Raw genomic sequence first — 21128 nt, 5'->3', positions numbered from 1 at the left:
TTACTGTGTCCGGTTTTCCCATTCATATTTCCCATTTCCCTTTGTGTCCTCGAAGATCCATCTTCAAGGACACAAAGGATGTAACAACCTAAGACCTTGTGGTAGATAGCGCATTGTCTGTGTGAGGTGTATTTACATATTCTTACAGTACGTAAGTCTAAGAGTATAACTTACCATTAGGTACTTATCTTGTATGATGTAAATAAATAAACTTTATAAACATTGCAAGGAAGTAGTAACTACAACATCAAGCAGTAATTCACTTTATAATAAGTAGCATAAAAGAATGCTAATAAAACTTAATATATTTAAAAAGAAATTAAAGAAATATACGAAATATTTGTTTTGAAAAATAAAGTTATTATTGCACAAGCACAAGCAATAGTCGTTCGGTGTATAGAACATTTATGTGTGTAATAAATGATAAAATTCTTCATTCCTTCGGATTGTCTCTGAACAAGTGCGCCAAATTTGATAACGATCGCTACTCGAAATATGATGTTTAGATCATATCAAGATTTTTGTAACAAACAGTAAAACATCACATGAACTTTACCTCGAAGGGTTTATTTCATTCACTAATGCCCGAAGTATAATAACTAATAAGAATAACCCAGAGGTTCATGAATCCCGAATGGAAACTAGCCAACTGCGCAAACTATGTAATAGTATACAAGAGTGCGCAAACTCAGGTGCTTCTTTATTTCGGATCTATATCGAAGACATTTCAGGCGTAGTACCAAAGTAAAGGATTTTATAGTCTTTACACTCCCGGGGCTACTGAGAAGTTCTTGCCAGAAAAACCTAATAACGTTTTGTAGACCTGACTTGAGATTTTAGCCTAAAACCTCAAATAAGTAAATAGCTTCTGTAGTACTTATAATCTCAACAGACAGACAAACCGTTAAATAAGAGAATGACATCACGATTTTGTTCTATAATATCATGGGAAGGGAAAACATCCTCACCAACGGACGTTATGTCGGCATCCCGACATATAGTATCCTATTAAATGACTAATTTTATTGCAAACACTGCCATGTTTTAATATTTTTTTAAAGGAAGTGGATTTCCCGTTTGAAGTAGCCGATAGATGGTTAACTAAATTATATCCAACGCGCGGGTGATTTTATCTTCTCTTTTTAAATGATGTCACGATAATTAAATTATAATTTAAACGCCAAGACACAAGCAAACGCCTAATATTTGTAATCCAAAAAGCGAGCCTGTTATACAAATAATGAGTATAATGTAATGTGTAATACTGAACATGACTAATTAGGAGCGGCTTTAGAAATAAGAACGACTTATATTACGGTTTGAGCAAATTTGATCCCGCCTCGGATTTTTGACGTCAATTAAAGTGGCTCCGTATTCGTATTATATATTCGAAACCTTGTGTATATTTATACATTACATACATTAACTTTTATCGTTGAAATCGCTAGACGTGTATTTTACCAATAATTTTTTTTGGAAAATATTTTTTTCTGCTTGTCTCCGCAACTCTCTTCCTGATTGCTTATTCATGAATAAATCTGAAACGAAATATTTTTAAAATCCGGTAAGTATCTACTTTCCGATAAAGTATTTTATTTTTATTGAATGCAGTTTATTTTATTCAATATATTACTTTCAAAATATTGTACTCGCAGCGAATAGTAATATACAAAATAAGAAACGTTGTTCTTGACTCCGATCATACATATCAAAGAGCACTATGCGTTTTGTAAACGATTTTAGTTTGCGTTCAATGAGAGCTTCCATTCTTTGTGCTTAGTATAATATTGTACGTAAATGTATATATGTATATAGTAGGGATAAAACGTATTAAATAGTACTTACATATATGAAGTGAAATTCTCTTCATATAAAACAAGAAAAGTCTTTGGGTTTTTCTGTCAAGAAGTTGTCTGCAAAACCATTCCGGCCGAGTCTTCAGAAGCACAAACAGTCGATCTTCCTGCATCTGATCTGTTCCCCCTCGTGACGGACTATGATGTTAGGGAATAGTAATAGTGTCTGTATATACACTTGTGCACTTTATCTCCGCCGATGGGCCGTGGTGGATAAATTCGGTTCTTAAGTCATTACTAATATGTGTAGTTGGTCACTTGTGCTGGAAGTTCCTATAGGGCCCTATTACAGGCACTATACCGATACACGAAATAAATATATTTAATACATGTGTATATATGTTTGTATCGCTTAACTAAACCTACATGACGAATCACTTTGAAATTAAAATGGCTGATATTGTATGCGGCAACTTAAGTTTGCATTTTGATGTATCAAGTCGATGTTTCGAATTTGTTATTCAATACACACGGAGAGTGATCGTCCGCTGAACTCTTATTCGTTTCTCTGTCTGTCTGCGTATCATCGGGATCCAGTAGAGTAGTTTTATTGATGTTATTTGAAACATTTACTGGTGGCTTTGTGTTAGCTCGTTTGGGTAACTGCTCCTCAGACATTATAACTCTAATATATCTATATTTTGTAATGCAAAGTTTTCGTATAAAAGGTGAGTGAGCCATTTCATTAAATGCGTAACGAACCTTAGCTCCCACGATTGGCGGAGTATCGACGGTGTAAGGAATAGTTAACTTTTCCACGATGCCGATGGACGAGGGGATGGTGACCAATTTACATCAGTCGGTCCAGTAGCTAGTCGGCGTCCCAAATTTAAATAAATAAATCGTGGCTGGTGTCGTATGCGTAATAAAGTGCTGTATATTAAGTGGACGACAGACTGAAGCTGTTGAATGTATTCCAGGCTTTATTTTATCTTGAACTTGCCCTGACCTGAAGATCAATATATGCAATTGTAAATATCTCTGTAAATCATCTGTCTGTCGTGTCATCTCGTGGGAAAGAGAATATAAAAAACCTTCGGCGTGACGACATCTGATTTAGAGTCTCGATGAATCTCTAATGATGTTCTTCAATAAGCTGTCTGAATACGTTCGTCTAAGCGAGACGAACGTATTGTTTATATCGCCCATCGCGTATAACGTAGTTTTGTTTACGAAGAGCTTTTGTTATTGCTAAACTTTATTAAACGAAAACAAAAGTGTCTGTTTTAAAGTATCCGTTTTTGTATTGACGATTTATAAGAAACAACAACAGGCGAGGTCGAGTGACGGAGCGCCGATAATGACTATTTACGGTCTTTATATATTCTATTCCATTCACAATAATTACATAGATATAAATTTATTCGTTGTTCATACTTTTAGCGAACGTCCTTGGTCGAGACTTTAATATTTATTGGAAGTTCATCGAAAAATGGCGTCTTGAATGTCGGCAAAACTGTTTTCGGAACTTTGGAAGTGAAATTAAAGTAGAATTAAGTTGTTAAGTTGAATATTGTTGTAATACAGATAACGATATATTAATCAACAACTGTTTGTGATGCATAATATGGCGGAGTTATCAGCAAATCACTTGGAATATTTAAAATTATGGTTTGTACGGGTCTTCCTGGAGGTAGGGCTTTGTGACTGGTAGTAGGGCTTCGTGCAAGCTCGTGTTGGTAGGTACCGCCCACTCATCAGATATTCTACCGCAAAACAGCAGTACTTGGTATTTTTGTGTTCCGATTTAAAGGGTGAGTGAGCCAGTGTAGTTACAGGCACAACGGACATAACATCTTAGTTTCCAAGGTTGGTGGCGCATTGGCGATGTAAAGGATGGTTAACATTTCTCACAATGCCAATGTCTGTCAATAGGCGTTGGAGACCACTTACCATCAGGTGGCCCATATGCTCGTCCGCCTTACTATACTATAAAAAAAGATATTATTATCATGTAACGTAAGATAACGAAAAAAATTAAATTTATAAAAGTATACAAAAAGCTCAAAAAATAGATTATTTTTATACATAGCAAAATTCAAAATATACTTTTGAAAATAATACAAGAGTAAGACTTTCGTATAATGTAACGGGGGATTATTTGGAATTATCAAGTTTTCTATTGCGACCTGCCTTTGTTTAAACGGACTGAGATTGAAACTGATTTTGTATTTACGACGTTTTGCTTTTGTCTACCGACTTTTGTTTTGCCTTCAACACGGACTAAGCTCATTGAACATTATTATTTCATATTAAAACTTAGGATGTTGTTATTTTTAATTAGATGTTTTTTATTTTTTTAATAAATATATGCTTAATAATATATTTCATAATTGTTTAGTTAAAGTTGAAGTCATTTTGGCTATAAGGTCAAATGTCATGTCAATTCAAGGTCAAAGTCGTTTATTTACCTTCTTCCCAATTCCCATTGGAGTAGATTATAATATCTTAAAGTCACCGTCGTTACAGTAAGAAAAATAAAGTACTTCTGTCGTCGTTAAGGCGCCGCTAACCAAGGATTTAAGATGTTGTCGCTTTTAGCTGTAATTACATTGACTATCACAGAGAAAAACCGACGGTCCGCATAAAGTAACGTGCCCTTAAAAGCATTTGAAATGAAGTATACATATTTACTGCCTCAGTTTGTTTCAAATGCTTACAAGACAGCTCGGACATAACAAAATATTTTGAATTGGTTTTACAATCTTAGCCAACCGACACTTACAAATGACTACATAAAATATATTTCATACTTTGTATACTATTAAATACTTACCGACACAGACAGCAAAGGGTTGCGAAATTGAGGAAAGAGATTTAAAGTCGTAGACAATAGCATGTTCCGGGCAAATATGACGAAATAAAAGCGTTTCGTTCTGGACCGGTTATCTAGTCACCGGATATTTATTTACTTTTACAAACATAACAAATAAAATGCCTCCTTCTCTGAATACTACCTCTGAATTTGAATTCGGTTTGAAGTTTGTTATAACTAAACCAGTTTTAGTTGAAACAAAAAAGTAATGTGGACTGTCAGCCGTTTAAAAAAAGTTGAATAGCTTTTGTGGCACCGACGCAGTCGGCGCGGCTGTAAACAAGACACTCAACTGCCGACTTCAGTGTTATTGCATCAATCGAACAACTTTGAATACCTAAAACGACTTTTCGTCAACTTTGTTCTTGTTCTGGGCGAGTGGAGTTATTGCAGCTGTCCAAGTGTTTGCGTTCATCGATAAATAAATAAAGAGATCTGGTCCATTTGCTAAGAACTCTTAATATTAGACGTTTTGAATAAACGATTTTCGGTTGATTTCATTATGGATATGGTTTTTAACGATTACTATTATTTGTAATAGCAAATTTGCGATTGTTTTAATCAAAATCGATTAGCGATTAAAATTAAGTTAGACCGGACAGGGACCCCTGTTTTTCCCTACATCGTGTAGACAGGTGTGTCAGATTAGAATTTTAATCTTGTATAATTAACCAAGTTATTCAATATTATGACGTTGCTGTAATGCAACGTTATTAGACATGAAACACATTTCAGTTTTATTTGGTGCTGATGATGCAGCAGTTGAAAGTATAACGATAGCGTCTCTAAATAGATTGCCGTACATCAGTATACTATTATCGTAAACTGCGATGATACTTGTGTTTTTTTTTATTAATATAGTAGTAGGTGTATATATATATAATAGGTTAGTTAATTCGGTATTTAATTGACGTTAAGTAGCGATTTTTATTCTTTCTTAATTAATTTAATTAATGAGATACTTTATTTTTACAATTTACAACTTAAATAAAAGTTAAAGGTAAAAAAAGCTTACAACATATAATATTATATAATTACTTATTCGTACATTTTATATACATGTAATAAACATATACAATTATATTTATATATTATAAATATAAGCTTGGATATATTGTCTGAACAAAAATAAATGGGTTTTTATTTATTATTCTAAATATATGATGTAATTTATAAGATAATAGAAGATAATTCTAATGTGATAAATTACATTTGACAAAGTAAATTGTTTTATTAATATAATTAGCAAAATGCAGTTAAGCCAAGGCCCGTTTTTATTGTTTAACAAAGTGAGTCAAACCCACTTTCATCCGCAGTAAGGCGTACGGATCATTTCAGTTCGACCATAATTGTGTAAACCGATCCGAGTGCACCATATTAATTGAAGGTAAACGTACTATTAGTCCATATATGGGTATATGGAACTATTTTTATATCGATTTAATTTTTTTACATATGTCGCTTATGGCGAGACCTTAAACGAGGTTTGTGATAGCATTTTGTTTTTTCAGTGGGTTGAAAATAACCCCAATAGCAGATAAGGATTATACAGAAAAATATTTTGTTCATATCCCGCTTGTTGATTAAATGGATTACAGGTTGATGTAGATTTTTTTAATTAAATATAATACACCGTTTCGATCTAAAAAACACACCACGCGTTGATAAATGAATAAAAATTCGCAATTTCGCTAATGAATTCAGAATGTTTTGTTAAGAAATGTGGATAAACCAAATGAAATTAATCGTACGCATAGTCGATGCATTACTCACACGAGTAAGCGCTGTCATTGTTTACTCTACAATCAACATACAGTATAAAATTGTTTTTCATTTAAATGCATTCTGGTTAAACATTACTTTCCACCTCCATCGACTCGCTAAAAGTTTTATAGAGAGATGGAAATTACTCAATGAATAATAATAGTATCTACTTACAGCAATATTTTAAATTAGAAACAAGTTTTAATGATATAAAAAAGATATCGAAGTGCTCAGGAATGTATAATTGATTTTTAAGTTTCTCCTCCTTCTCTGTACGATCTACATCCTGATGGGAATATAAATTATTCGCATTGCTGTATAGTCGTATTATTATGGTTTGAAGGCTGAGTTAGTGTAATAAAAGACATAAAGAAAATGATATTTTGTATTCCATAATTTTGGGAACATTGACGATGTATAGAGTAGCATATCACAGTGCCAGTGTTTATCGGTGAAGGTTACTGACTCATCAGATAATCTATTTCTAGGACTGTGTTCATAAAATAAAACAATTAACTATTAAAAAACATACACACACAGTATTATTATCGTTGAGTTTATTATTAGAGGATTATTTTTCTAATTGTTCTAAATTCAAGACATCGTAATTTGACTCGTTATTGGCCTTAGTCTTCTAATAAGAAGACTTCTCAAATAAACCCGCCGTCGAAGTCACTCGACAGACGGCAATGTGCAATTTACAATTATACACAATTACAGCCCCCGCTACCGACGTAACTTCGTAGACAATTAAGTTTGTAGCTTTGCTTACTACGAGATTCGTAGCGCTGATGGTTCGTAGCATGTAGAAGTTCGTTATTGGTATATATTGCAGTTTCAATTAATGTTAGGGTTAAGGAAGGGCTTTTGTTTCAGATGAAAGGTCAGACTTGATGAGAAGATACCGCTTGCTGCTTGTCGTGTTCGTTTGTAATTTTATAAGTTAAAATGATTTTTTCGAAAATAATTAATGAACTTAAAATGTTATAGCCTGCAAGCTCCCTTATCGAAAATAATAGTTTCTTTCAAACGAATCAGTAGTTGCTGTGAATATATGTATTGGTCAAAATTTTCTGTTTGTAGTATAAAGTTATCAGAGCGACCACTGCTTACTAATTCTGGTACGTTTCAAGACTGATATTGAAGATTTCAGTAATTTTATTATGATTGTATTATTCGGTATCGTCTGAAGTATAACGTGTTGGTGTTTTTTGAAATATGTTTCAGACAAATATCTCAACGATAAGCCCTGAACGTTTTTCCCAACGAATCGCTTCGGCGGCACATATTCAATTCGCATGCAAATTTTAACCGGTAGATTTATCTGAGCTCGATTTGAAAAGGATTTATCTCGATGGCAGGTTGATAGGCTGACGGGTAAAAGGGACGCACGGAGTGGTTTTTAAGCAGCCTTCAGGTTTATTTTCCTTATTGCTAGCTGAATTTTTATCTTTTGAAATCTTACTATTTCGTAAAAAAAAAGACATTTAGAAATCAGTGCCACTTTTTAATACTGGCAATCGCGTCGAATGTGATTATCGTTGTTATCGTTTTAAATAATTTTTAGTAGAAGTGCTTAGTATATACACTTTTAAGATAATATATAGTAAAAACATATGTACAGAATAATTTAAAAGTTTCCGAATAAACTTTGTGAACTAAAACACACACACACACACACACAAATATATATATATATATATATATATATATATATATATATATATATATGTCCGTATTCTTTATAACTCTGAGAAGTTTTTTCGTGAGGCTGATTGTTCCTGTGCAATCACAGAAGTTAGGGTCAAAACATGTTCTCGGCGAAATATGTACGGTGCAAGGAATATATACTCTTTATAGTGCCAATATCCTGTGGTGCAGGTACCACATACCATTAGGTGGCCTGTTTGGCTGTCCGTTTTAATAGGTATAGGCGATCAGTCAGTCAGTCAGTCTGTGATAGACATTAATAAATGTTTCTGATCTCTTGTGGGGTATTCTAGTACCTGTGATTCATTTTATGAATGTTTATTAAATGATTTACAATATCAATTGTTTCGACAGTATCGTCCGCTTGTTCGCACAAAACAAGGAAGACAAGAAACGCGTCGAGAAAGCGCTGAGCGAATCTGGTTTGCCGACGGGGAAGAACGACACCATCAGCCAATCCAAGTTCCAGTTTGAGGATTTCTTTGCTTTCTACAAAAGCCTCACGCAGCGTACTGAAGTTCAAAAGATTTTTAATAATCTGTAAGTTATTAAGGTTCCCTTATTGTACCGATACACTCTGCGGACTGTCTGCCGGTGTTAAGTAAATCGATAATCGACTATTGCTTTAATTGTAATTACGCAATCAAGCGTAACAACTATACACGCACAGCCACTTATTTCACAGCAGCGAACTTAGGCGTATATTTTTGTATGTATTTCTTTTCAAGATTCAGATAAAAAAAACAATAAAGGTGAGATTGCGTTATTTCTGGAATATCAATGTTAAATTAACGATTAGTCTCGTTTCCCTTTGCTAACAGCCCATCTGTCTCGTCGTCGCCGAGACTGATTAGACGTACGCTGCCTACGTTTCATGATCTCGGGTCCGTCCGCTCCTCGGACGCCAAAAGCCTGTCAAACGGACTTGGCTCGTGATTACTTGTTTGCTATTGTTTTGAATAAAAAAATACCTTTTGTGTGTTGATTAATATTTTATCTTAACAATATACCTGCTGCTGCTTCTAAATTAGAATCGCAAGCCGTCTACCGTTTTGCTGGTTATGGCAGAAAGTATTTATAATACTACGCTTGTTACGTCTTAACTACTCAACCGATCATCATGAAATTTTGCATACACGTGATCAGGGAGTAGGAGTACAGAGCACGATGGGTGCCGAACACTGCGCTGCGGGCGGAAACTAGATTTCGTTGTGCAGTATAATTTTAAAGCAAGAATTATCAATTATGTTGCGCGTTTGTTGCAGCACCGACGGGAAACCGTACTTGTCGGCTAACCAATTGGTCGATTTCCTCAACGAAGTACAAAGGGATCCACGTTTAAATGAAATTCTTCATCCTTACGCCGATATTCAACGAGCAAGAGATCTCATAAAGGCTTACGAGCACAACAAGTATCACCAGCAGCGCTCGCAATTAACTTTCGACGGATTTTTAAGGTAACTTAAGTCTCTGTATTTTATATTTATAAAACGAAAAAATACAGTAAGTACATACTGGTGGGCAACAGATTCCATAAATTGTGTTTAATTGTAAGACTTGCTTGAAAATATTAACAGGTGGAAATAAATAAAATCTTTTAAAACGAACTTTATTCAAGTGAACTCTAACAATCACTTTTCAACGTTCATACTATTTATAGTTACTTCACTTGATTTAATTAGTCTTCCAGCCAGCACCCTCGAAGCCGGGTGGCTCGAAATGTAGATCAGCGGCGAAAAAAAGCCAAGAGTAGTAATTCTTTCGCTAACTAATTAACTACTAATTACAGCTAAAAAATCGTACTTTGACAAACGTAAAAATAATTGGTTTTCTAACTCGAAAAGATAATATATATACGCACATCGCTCATTCGCTTCTCTTTTCCGACCAAGTTACACGGATACAATTGAATACAATTCAATTATTATTTATTTCCTGCATTGAAATCAGCGGTTACTGAATCCACACTTTTATATTAATCGAATCATAAAAAATCAAATATATATATATTTTTTTATTCAGCATCTATATCATCATTTCTTCAATCAATCAAATTATTTATGAAATGTGATTTAAATTTTTTAATAATTCCGTGTCCGATACCTTATTGCTTTTGTTAAGATTCGCTGGTAGAGTATATTTTTGGCATGACGTCCGATTTTCGTACAATACAAATAATTCTTGTGTTGTGTCATATGGTATTAAATATATAAAAATACATAAAAGTAGATCGAAAAGCAATGTATAAAAATAGAACTGGTTATAAGGTAAAGAAAAGTCCGTGAGTATCGCTCGGTGAGCGTTTCTTCAACTGTTAAGAAGATGTAAGTGATTCATAACTCCATGCACCACAGTCGCGTAGCCGCGACACATCGAGACATGTACTCGTGTAATAATTATCTACATTGAGGCCTCTTTAACATATATATGTTGTAGTAACATTTAGTAGAATAAATATAAAAAAAATATATTAAATTCTTTATCAGTAAATTATTTATTCTAAAGTTAATTAACTGTTCTCAACTATAATCTTGTTTTAATTTTATATATAAGTTAATGTATAACTTTGTTTTATTTTAACGGTGGTCATACTCTCATGACTACGACCAAGTTACACCCGTCGAGGCAATGAGCTGACATGTAGCGTTAGTGAATAAGACATATTTCTGATAGAATATTATATAATGTACTGTGGCGCTTCTTAGCATAATGTGTATTCTAAAACATTACGATAATACATGTTCATGATGATTGTACAATATTATATTATCCGTGCAGTGACGGCGAAAGAATACATTTCACTGCCCCTCTCTTTCCCATGGGTGTCGTAAGAGGCGACTAAGGGATATCTGAGCGACCATCTGCTCATCTGGTGGTAGGATGCTAACATCCGCCTGGCTTGTTACCACCGTACGCATGGTGAAAAACTCGTAAAGTGGCTTGCAGCCGCGTTTCGAGGTCAGCCAGCGTACAGCCAGAGCCCGAGCGAGTATTGCCGCGATGGGTGTTGGTCCAATTGGAGACGGCTGTTGAACCAATGCCGAGGGAAACTATATTGACCTGCCGGTCAGGGAGACCCGAAGAAACGGCTGTTCCGCTGGCCGCCCGTGGCATAGTACAGGGGCCCGAGCGTGCCTAACCAGCTCGTGAGGCTGCCCCACCAGGCCACGCATAATCTCGGGGTGGACCGTCGTGCTGGTTGGTGACCGGTAGGTGGGGTCCCGGCGGCCACTTCCGGGGGGGGGTGCGGGGGCCCTTCCGTCCGGCGGGTCAGTGTATTTTTCCTTTTGGCAACCACTTGGGGAAACACGCCTCCACACTTTGCCCATCCCTATCGTGGCAATACATCGCTCGCTTCACGTCTCTTTTCCAATTTATTTTTCCCAAATGGCGCAACAAAACAGAAATAACGGTCGTACAGCGGTGCACACCCCCACCATACCCTCGCTGTTTGAGGTCGAGTTCTCTAACATCCGAGGACTCCACACTAACCTCAACGCTGTCCACCACCATCTCGAGACAGCACGGCCAGCAATGTTGTTTCTCACGGAGACACAAATTCTCCGTCCTGCCGATAACAGCTACCTTAATTATCCCGGCTACACGCTTGAAGAATCCTTCAAAGCGAAAGCCGGAGTATGCTTGTTCGTCAGGACGGATGTTTGCTGTCACCGACTGCGCTGCTTGGAGGACACCTCCTTCTCCATGTTGGTGGTACGTGTGGACCTGGTTCGTCAGAGCCGAGTCTACGTGTGCCTCTACAGATCCCACAATGGTGACTTGGAGACAAGCCGATTATTTGACCATCTTAGTCGGGTGGCAGATGCTGCGCAAGAGCAATTTCCTAACGCGGAATTGGTGTTTTTGGGGGATTTTAATGCTCACCACGAATCCTGGTTGAAATCCCTCAAAACTGACCATGCTGGAAGGACTGCTCATGCTTTTGCTCTCACACATGACTTGACCCAACTGGTTGATCAGCCCACCAGGATCCCAGACATTGATGGGCAAGCACCTTCTCTACTGGACCTTCTGCTGACTTCTCACCCGGTGGAATATCAGGTTGTGGTTCAGGCTCCTCTTGGCTCTTCGGATCACAGCCTTATTTCTACCAGAGTGCCACAGGCCAAGCTGCCGCCACTAGCGGTATGCAAACGTCGCGTTTGGCACTATAAGTCGGCGGATTGGGACGGTATGCGCGATTACTATGCGTCGGTCCCTTGGAAGGAACGTTGCTTCAGTGGGAATGACCCGACAGCTAGTGCCGCTGCTGTTGCTGGCGAGATCATGCTGGGAATGGAATACTACATTCCTAGCTCAGATCTCGTCAGTAGGAGTACGCGTAACCGTTGGTTCACTCGTGAATGTGCCGATGCTGTATCAGCTAAGCAGGCGGCATATCGCAAGTGGATCAACGGCTGCGTTAGCGGGGCATCTAACATTGACTCACTGAAAGCAAACTATAATAAAAATTCCAAGTCCTGTAGAAAGGCATACACGAGAGCGGATGCACAGCGCATTGTACAGATTGGTCATGACCTTGTTTCGCATCCTAGGGGCTCCCGTAGCTTCTGGCGTCTGACCAAATCTGTGCAAAACAATTTCTGCCAACCTTCGCTGCCACCGCTCAGAAATCCGGACGGATCGCTAGCTCACAGTCCGCAAGAGCAAGCTGATCTCCTGGCTAAACTCTTTGCCGACAATTCCGTCATCAATGATTGTAGTGCACTGCCACCTACAATACCTGCATGTGGCCATACGATGCCTGAAATTAAAATCAGGCAACGTGATGTGCGTGCGGAGCTGCAATCACTTGATGTACGGAAAGCTAGCGGTCCCGATGGAATACCAGCCATAGTGCTGAAGAAGTGCGCAGCGGAGCTGTCTCCTGTGTTAACGCGCCTGTTCCAACTTTCTCTCTCTTCGGGAAGTGTGCCGGAAGCTTGGAGAAGAGCTAATGTGCAAGCGGTTCCCAAAAAAGGGGATCGGTCTGAACCGGCAAATTATCGGCCAATAGCTATCACCTCAGTACTTTGTAAGGTGATGGAACGGATTTTAAACAACCAACTGATCCATTACCTAGAAGATCACTGTCTAATTAATGATCGTCAGTACGGGTTTCGACCAAAACGGTCCATAGGTGATCTTCTAGCGTACGTAACACACCTCTGGGGTGAAGCTATCGACAAGCATGGAGAATCGTTGGCTGTCAGCCTCGATATCTCCAAGGCTTTCGACAGGGTCTGGCACAGAAGTCTTCTCTCCAAGCTACCGGCATATGGTCTGCCTGCTCAGCTATGCACCTGGATTGCCAGCTTCCTACACAAGCGTAGCCTTCGTGTTTTAGTAGATGGTTGCACTTCACAATTCTATGTAGTGAATGCTGGGGTCCCCCAGGGATCTGTGTTATCTCCCACACTCTTTCTTTTGCATATCAATGATATGCTCTCCCTTGGGAACATACATTGCTATGCAGATGATAGTACAGTGCATGGTGGATACCACGGACGCGCATTGGCTGGGCGGGAGAAACTGAGGAGAGGCGGGAGAATCTTGTCATTGAACTCGATAGGACGTTAGAGCTCATCGCCAAATGGGGCTCTGATAATCTTGTTGAGTTTAATGCCAAGAAAACACAGGTATGCGCTCTCACGGCGAAAAAGTCAACATTTTCCCCTCTTCCCTCCCTCTGTGGTACTCCGCTGGTGATGCAAAGCAAAATCGCCATGCTGGGGATTGACGTTCGCTGCGACCTTAGTCCAAGGGATTACATCGAGGCTGTTATAAAAACAGCTTCACGGAAACTCGGAGTTCTGAACAAGGTGCGGCGCTTTTTCACGCCACAACAACTGTGCCTGCTGTACAAAACACAGGTACGGTCTTGCGTGGAATATTGCTCGCACCTTTGGGATGGCTCCGCTAAGTACCTACTTGAGGCCTTGGACCGGTTGCATCGACGTGCCGTACGCATTATTGGCGACGTAAAGGTCACAAACACCCTTGAACCTTTACAATTGCGTCGTGAGATAGCAGCACTGAGCGCTTTCTATCGACTGTATCACGGCGAGTGCTCTGAGGAATTATTCTCTCTAATTCCTGCTTCCCCCTTCCTTCTTAAGTCCACGCGAGCTGGTTCTCGATGTCACCGCCTAACTGTGACATCAATTCCATCGCGAACAAAGAAATTTGGCAACTCCTTTTTTTGTCGCACTTCCAAAAAATGGAATTCCTTACCAGCTCACGTCTTACAACCCGGGTTTCTTCAAACGAGGCGTGAAGAGGCATCTTGCGGGCCGGCAAGGCGAAGGCGGCTAGTGCAGAACGTTTTTCCCGTCTGTACTGGCCGTCGTCGCGTTTGGACTCTACTACCACTTACCATCAGGTGGAGTAGAGTCATTTGCCCTCCCGGCGAATATAAAAAAAAAAAAATATAGGAATAGGACACCAGAAGTAAAACAAATGAACTGTATCGAACATATCGATACATCAATCAACCGGCTTGAAATATGGATTATGACGATCCTTACCGCCACCGTCGGTCGGCAAGTGTAAGCAAGAATGCTACATTGAATAAACAGCGCCGCTCGTATGTTGATACTGGAAGTAGAACGTCGACTGATGTACATATAATGTACATATATACATACAAATTACATATACAATCGGTACTCGGTACTCGGTAGAGGTTTCCGTGTAATATCAGAAACGTAACATAATTTATCCGACAAAAGCGAAGCGATTGTGATGGAAATATTATATGAGATACGCCTATATTATGTGGGTTGTATGTTCATCCATTTTCACTTACTACGTCTTGAGCTACAGTTGAAGTGTCGCTTACTTTATCTAAGAGTCACGCGTGTCTTGGCTCTTTGATTTTATTGTATTGAATTTTATCTTAGCGAAGAAACAAAAACGTGTTCCTTGTATTATGAACAGCTGGTTCAGAAGGTTTTTAAAAATTAAAAATAAAACTTTGATCAGAAGGGGCAGATACACTCGTCTCGTTGACTTCAAGAAATTGAATTAAGTCGTTATCATAGTAACAGGGCTTAATATAATTAAAACGTGTTGTATTGTGTTTTTAATTCACATAACATCAAGGTGTATGGTGTTTACGACACCGTCGAGCCGGATAGCTTTATGTGCGGAGGGCGTATAGCTTTCCGCGTGCGTTTGTTTGCAGTGAGACACCGCGGTCGGTACGGTGCGCCCCTTTAATTTAGTAAGTTACACCTACGTATGTACTATTTATGTAAAAGTATTGGTAATCCTTTTAAGTCTTCTTTTTTTTGATTGAAATGTGACGAATAACGGTCAGCAATGTAATGACTTGTTAAGAGTTTATTGATACTGTGATTGTAAGCGACTACAGATTTAATTACAACCGATGTACATTTAATTGATGTCGAATATATTAGTGACGTCAATTAGTTGCGGCTAATCAATAGTAGCTGTGGCGTGTCGTATACAAACATAATTCTAATTTAAAAAAAAGAGGAACTTATTTTTATTATATTTGTTCAAAACTACTAGCAATGTTTGTATTTACTTCACGGTACTTCAACGCATTATTAATATATATTTTTTTAAATAAATAAACTTTAAGTTTGTGCTAGAAGGACTAGAAAATGTAACAAATCTCTGTTAACATAGACAGCCCTATGGTTGAGCTGTTTTGGCTATAACTTAACAAATGTAAGTCTTCTTGTAAGTAGCGACGTCTTCTAGAACTTATTCCAAAATAATCAAATCTTCCTTCGCCAAAATACTGCTTGTATTCACCAAAATGAAACACATGATAAATGTACTAAACTCGCTTGGATTAGAAACTAGGACTTTTGATTCATAATCTGTACAGTCTTATACTCTCAGCCATCTGGTCTCATTGTCTATTAATAAATGCTTATTTGAGCAGCTGTGTTCTGTTTCCGTTTTGCAATTGTTGAGGATGTTTTCAAATAATGTTATATCCCTAGGGCTAAGGGAGGAAACACGTGTAACTTTAGTGATTGTATTCCGAATTGGAGTAGTGTGGTGGAGTAAACTAGGCAATCGGGGTTGAGGAAGTTCGGCTTCCGTCGTCTTGAATTTAATGATTATGGATATGTAATTGGTAAATGGATATACCTCTGTCAACTAATATATTTAAATCTTCTCTTAAAAATCTTCAATAAACATATGGCATATGAGACACTACAAGATTATGTAAAGGCGTCTATTTATTTAGTATTGGTTTTACTATAGAGCTTCTTACCGAGTCCCGACAGGATCCACAATGTGAATCGGTTTTACAACAATCGATATAAATATAATCTTGTAAATAACGACTCAAAAGAGCTCTTAAGACTCTACTCGAATAAAGTATATTTGGACTCGATTTGAATAGTAAAAGCTACTTGATAACTTGCATCTGCATTCAAAGGCAAGCATGTTAAATCCTAATTGCAACTTGTAACTTGTATTTATCTACAACATATCGTAATTTCCTAACAAGGTAAATTCTTACAGGTTTCTAATGTCGGAAGATAATCCAATAGTAGCGCCGAACAAGCTGGACCTGTGCGACGACATGGACCAGCCGCTCGCCCACTACTTCATCAACAGCTCCCACAACACCTACCTCACGGGCCACCAGATCACGGGGAAGTCGAGTGTGGAGATTTACAGGCAGGGCCTTTTAGCGGGGTGCAGGTAATTACGTAATTCCATATGTCGGAGACAACATTGCTACATTTTAGAGCGATAACAATGTTCAGGGGTAAATGATAAAATGAACCACCTGATGTAAGCGGCCGGCTTTGCCCATATATGGACCCTGTAAAATTTTTCATGTGTTTAAGTATTGGATTTGTCACTTATTTAATGAATAATAATAAAAAATCCTATTAAGACTTTATATATATATATAGCTGACCCGGCAAACGTTGTTCTGCCATATAAATTATATCTATGAATATTTTGGTTTTTAAATAAAAAGTAACGTATTTATTGTAAGTGTGTGGGGATGGGATCTATGACGGAAAAAGGATAGAAGCGCTGTAGACGACAACCATCAACCATTCATTTTCAAAATTCAATGTATTTCATTAATGTAATGGACATATTCATTGTTTGATTAAAAGTTAAATATAAAGTGAAAAAAGTAATATATTTTTATCCTAAAGTAGTTATTTAATTTCGAAGAGCAATTGATTGTACGATGTTTTTTATCAGTCCGTCTTTAACTAACACAAATAAGCTCAATGGTTTGCCCACCCGTGAACATGTCACGTACATTTATCCTTGTGATAAATACGGTGTGCCCAAATCTTAGCCACAAACGGACATCGTTTGGCCTTGCAACTTATTATTTGTCATTATACATATATGCATAAAGCATCACCCTGAGATTTTTTTCATGTGTTTATTTATTATTGTTTTCTTAGGTTATGTCTACGGATTTTGTGTATGAGTGGTGGCTCATCGTACATTCGTCCCACATTATTAGACAGAACTTTTGTAAAGGTGGTCCGTTATTTGTTTCCTTTATAATATTGGTAAATGGTCGCCCCCACCCATATACATTGGCACTATAAAAATATTAACCATTCCTTACATCGCGAATGCACCACCAACTTTGGGAACTAAATTGTCCCTTGTGCCTGTAGTTACACTGGCTCCATCGCCCTTTAAACCGGAACACAACAATATTAAATATGGCTGTTTGGCGGAAGAATATGGGATAAACATGGCGCTGGCTCTTTCGCTGTCGCTCGTTAGCCATCACCATGATTTTTCTTCTTGTGCGAGAATTTTAATTTTGCCGTGACTCCTAATATATTAATTTAAATTAATCCTTTTATAATTCCAGTAAGGCATCCGCGTCTTTTTATTGCATTTCAATCGATTCAATTAATAGCAACTAACAGTTTCTATTAAAACAGACGAATTGAATTACTGCTAAATATTTCGCTGGTAACAGAATTCAAATGGAATTAAGTTTTACTTATTGCATGTAATAATTAAATTTGATTCGTAATAATGATATTATTGCTATAGGATTTTATTTTGAATATTGTCAAAGTAATTTAAACCCTTTAACAATAAATTAAACATCAAAAATATCTTTAAAGGTTTCAAAGAATTAAAACAAAATCTAATAATAAAAAATATTGTTATAATTGCTTGATAAATAATAGTCATTAATATTTTTTTCTTTCGATAGTTTTTTTGACACTGCGCATATAATTATACTGTCAATAGTAAACTCTCGAATCATGTGTATATTTAATGTATGTAATGTATATATACTTGAATGAATTCACATGATTTAATAACTTATTTTTCAAGATTGCATTATTTACACTTGCTACTATTTGGGTTTTTTGACTTTCCTCCATAAAATTGAGATGAAGACACGATATAAGTCCCGTGTAAATTAAAACGATAACAATAAAACAATGTACGGTTGGGGAAGAAGAGACCCGGGGAGGAACGAAGTCCTTTGCCTTTTTTCGTGTGCGAATGGACTTCAGGAACAGACTTGCTACTTGATATGTGCCTGTGAGCAAACCGTTCAATGGTGACATGCTCACACGCACATTTTCGTTATTTTGTTGTATTGGTTTATCTGTTCTTTCTGCTCTATTATTAGGCATGCTTGATGCTTTATTAGTTCGACGGCCCAAATGGGGCTCCTTGTGTCTTGCTGACATTTTTCACTGTAACACACAAACACAAATAGACCAAATTGTTGTATAATACATAGACGAAAGTTCGATGAGGATTGAGGTTCACTATAAGTAATTATTTTGATATTATTCATACAAAATTACTAAAATTGTGATAACAAAATTGAGGGATGGGTGAGGTGGATGAAAATTTGGGGTTATATGTATTTTTTGATGCAATATAAAATACAAATAAAAAAATATCTAAAAAAAAAAAAAATCTGGATAGGGACACCCTTATTAGCTAGCGGTATGAAATATACTTTACGACCTATTCTCATACCTCCCAAATATACATAACAAATTGCATAAAAATTGGTTGAGCCGTTTCGGAGGAGTTCGACCACAAACACACGAGATTTTTATATATTAGATTTATTTATTTTTATTGAATAGGTAGGCGAACGAGCATATGGGCCACCTGATGGTAAGTGGTCACCAACGCCCATTGACATTGCCATTTCAACAAATGTTAACCGTCGCTTGCATCACGAATGAGCCACCAACCTCGGGAACTAAGATGTTATGTCTCTTGTGCCTGTAAATACACTTGCTCACTCACCCTTCCAACCGGAACACAACAATACCAAGTATTGCTGTTTTACGGTAGAATATCTGATGAGTGGTTGGTACCTACCCAGACGAGCTTGCACAGAGACCAACCACCAGGAAATATGATGGACTATACTTTCATTTCGTGTAAACAACTATTAATCAAATTCGTCAACATCATCATCAATTTTGCGAGAAAATTAAGCATTAAACGAGATAATTTCATTAAGGTTACAAGCCGTCAAGGACGTTAACAACAGGCTGTTTTGTAGTTCTTACTCACCGGATCCCAATTTTCCAAACATTGCTTCAATAAATTACTATTACATCGTTGTAACCGTATCGTTTTAACGACTCAAACGTTTAGATAAGAAATAACAAGTTGGTATTTATATCGATGGTCGATATAATTACCAACGATCGAAGCAAATATTTTGTTATTTTCACTGCCGGTGTCGTAGGTTTTTAGCCGGTATGATGCATGGCGCACCTTCCGGCAAACATCAATACTTTGTTATGCTGGGTTCGATATGTGTGAGCCAATAAAATAAAATTATAGCATGTCAAAGTTGCTGAATGAAAACGACAGAATTAAAAGTTAGAAATGCGTTTATTTTTAATTATCTTCTTTTATGTTTCAAAAACTCAAGTGTGACAGTCGTTATTACTAACAGATATCTCTCAAATTGAATGTAATTTATTTTAATGAGGTTTTACACTGGGCGACAGAGACAAATACATTGAAATCAAATTAACGTTCTATTTATTCCATTTTTATTGAACGCAAATGGTTATTAAGGTTTTCCTATAAAATATAAAAGTCGATAAAGAAACGTGGCCGTCATGAGACGCTCGACACAAGTGTTTGCGCAAATACAAACACGGACACTATCTCCTCACCCACGTAATCCTATTGCATGGCAACTTGACACGACCGGACTGACCTCAGAAACAAGACAAACGACTTTACAGGATTAAAAAAAAAAAAAAAAAAATACAAATATTTAACTCGGACTCAAGCCTATGACCGACCTGAAACTATGAACTAACATAACGTAAGGGTTGCATATCAATCTGATCAGTAGTTTACGTGAATCTGAAAACAAACAAACGAACAAAACGTTCTTCTTTAAAGTATTAACGTTATGAGCATGTGCACATGTTCGCAGTCACGTTGTTTCCGTTATCAGTATAGTTATCTTTTAATTTTATTACTTACGAAATGAATATAATGCGATTTTAATGTCGTAACGTATTAATATAAATACACGTTACCGAACGGTGAGCTGCGGACGACGGCGGTGTAAACATAAACACTGGCTCGCTTTATTGAATCGGTTTTTATGCGAGCGTTAACTGCTTGTCCGATATTATTTTTATCGTGTACCGATATTTATTGGTTTCGTAACGTTTTTTTGATTTTAGAATATTAGCTTTTGATGTTTTAGCCGCGACCTCATGTTCCCCTTTGTGCTCGTTATTACATCGGAGGAATGCCATGTAAAAGTTTTATGAAATTTGCTTTTGATGGGTAGACGACGCTTTAGAGATGTCGTTTTATCGTTTTAGGACGAATTGTGTAACTGAAACTTTTAGGTGACTTTAATTTAAATTTAAGGAAAACAGTGGTATCTAATTATTTGGAACGAAACTATTGGTTGGTCGGCATTGGTAAAGGAAAGCGAACCAAATTTCTTAAAATAACTACGTCACCCTCTT

At 37.2% G+C, this 21128-nt stretch overlaps 1 protein-coding gene and 1 long non-coding RNA gene across 2 annotated transcripts in view; one reads left to right on the top strand and one right to left on the bottom strand.

The window, feature by feature from the left end:
* LOC126771233 (1-phosphatidylinositol 4,5-bisphosphate phosphodiesterase classes I and II) overlaps nucleotides 1–21128 on the top strand; it is a 76705-nt gene that overhangs the window by 27650 nt on the left and 27927 nt on the right. The window contains exons 5-7 of the mRNA XM_050491007.1: nucleotides 8500–8685; nucleotides 9411–9602; nucleotides 16657–16839. Coding sequence (XP_050346964.1) covers nucleotides 8500–8685; nucleotides 9411–9602; nucleotides 16657–16839 — 561 coding nt within the window. The remainder of the gene's footprint in view (nucleotides 1–8499; nucleotides 8686–9410; nucleotides 9603–16656; nucleotides 16840–21128) is intronic.
* On the bottom strand, nucleotides 18285–20695 carry LOC126771383 (uncharacterized). Its single transcript, XR_007669530.1, has 2 exons — nucleotides 20629–20695; nucleotides 18285–18848 (listed from the first exon to the last, which is right to left on the bottom strand). It is a non-coding gene; the product is annotated as an uncharacterized LOC126771383 (long non-coding RNA).

The sequence above is a fragment of the Nymphalis io genome, chromosome 10 (genome assembly GCF_905147045.1).
Source record: "Nymphalis io chromosome 10, ilAglIoxx1.1, whole genome shotgun sequence".
NCBI lineage: Eukaryota > Metazoa > Arthropoda > Insecta > Lepidoptera > Nymphalidae > Nymphalis > Nymphalis io.
This window is presented reverse-complemented; position numbering and strand designations above follow the sequence as displayed.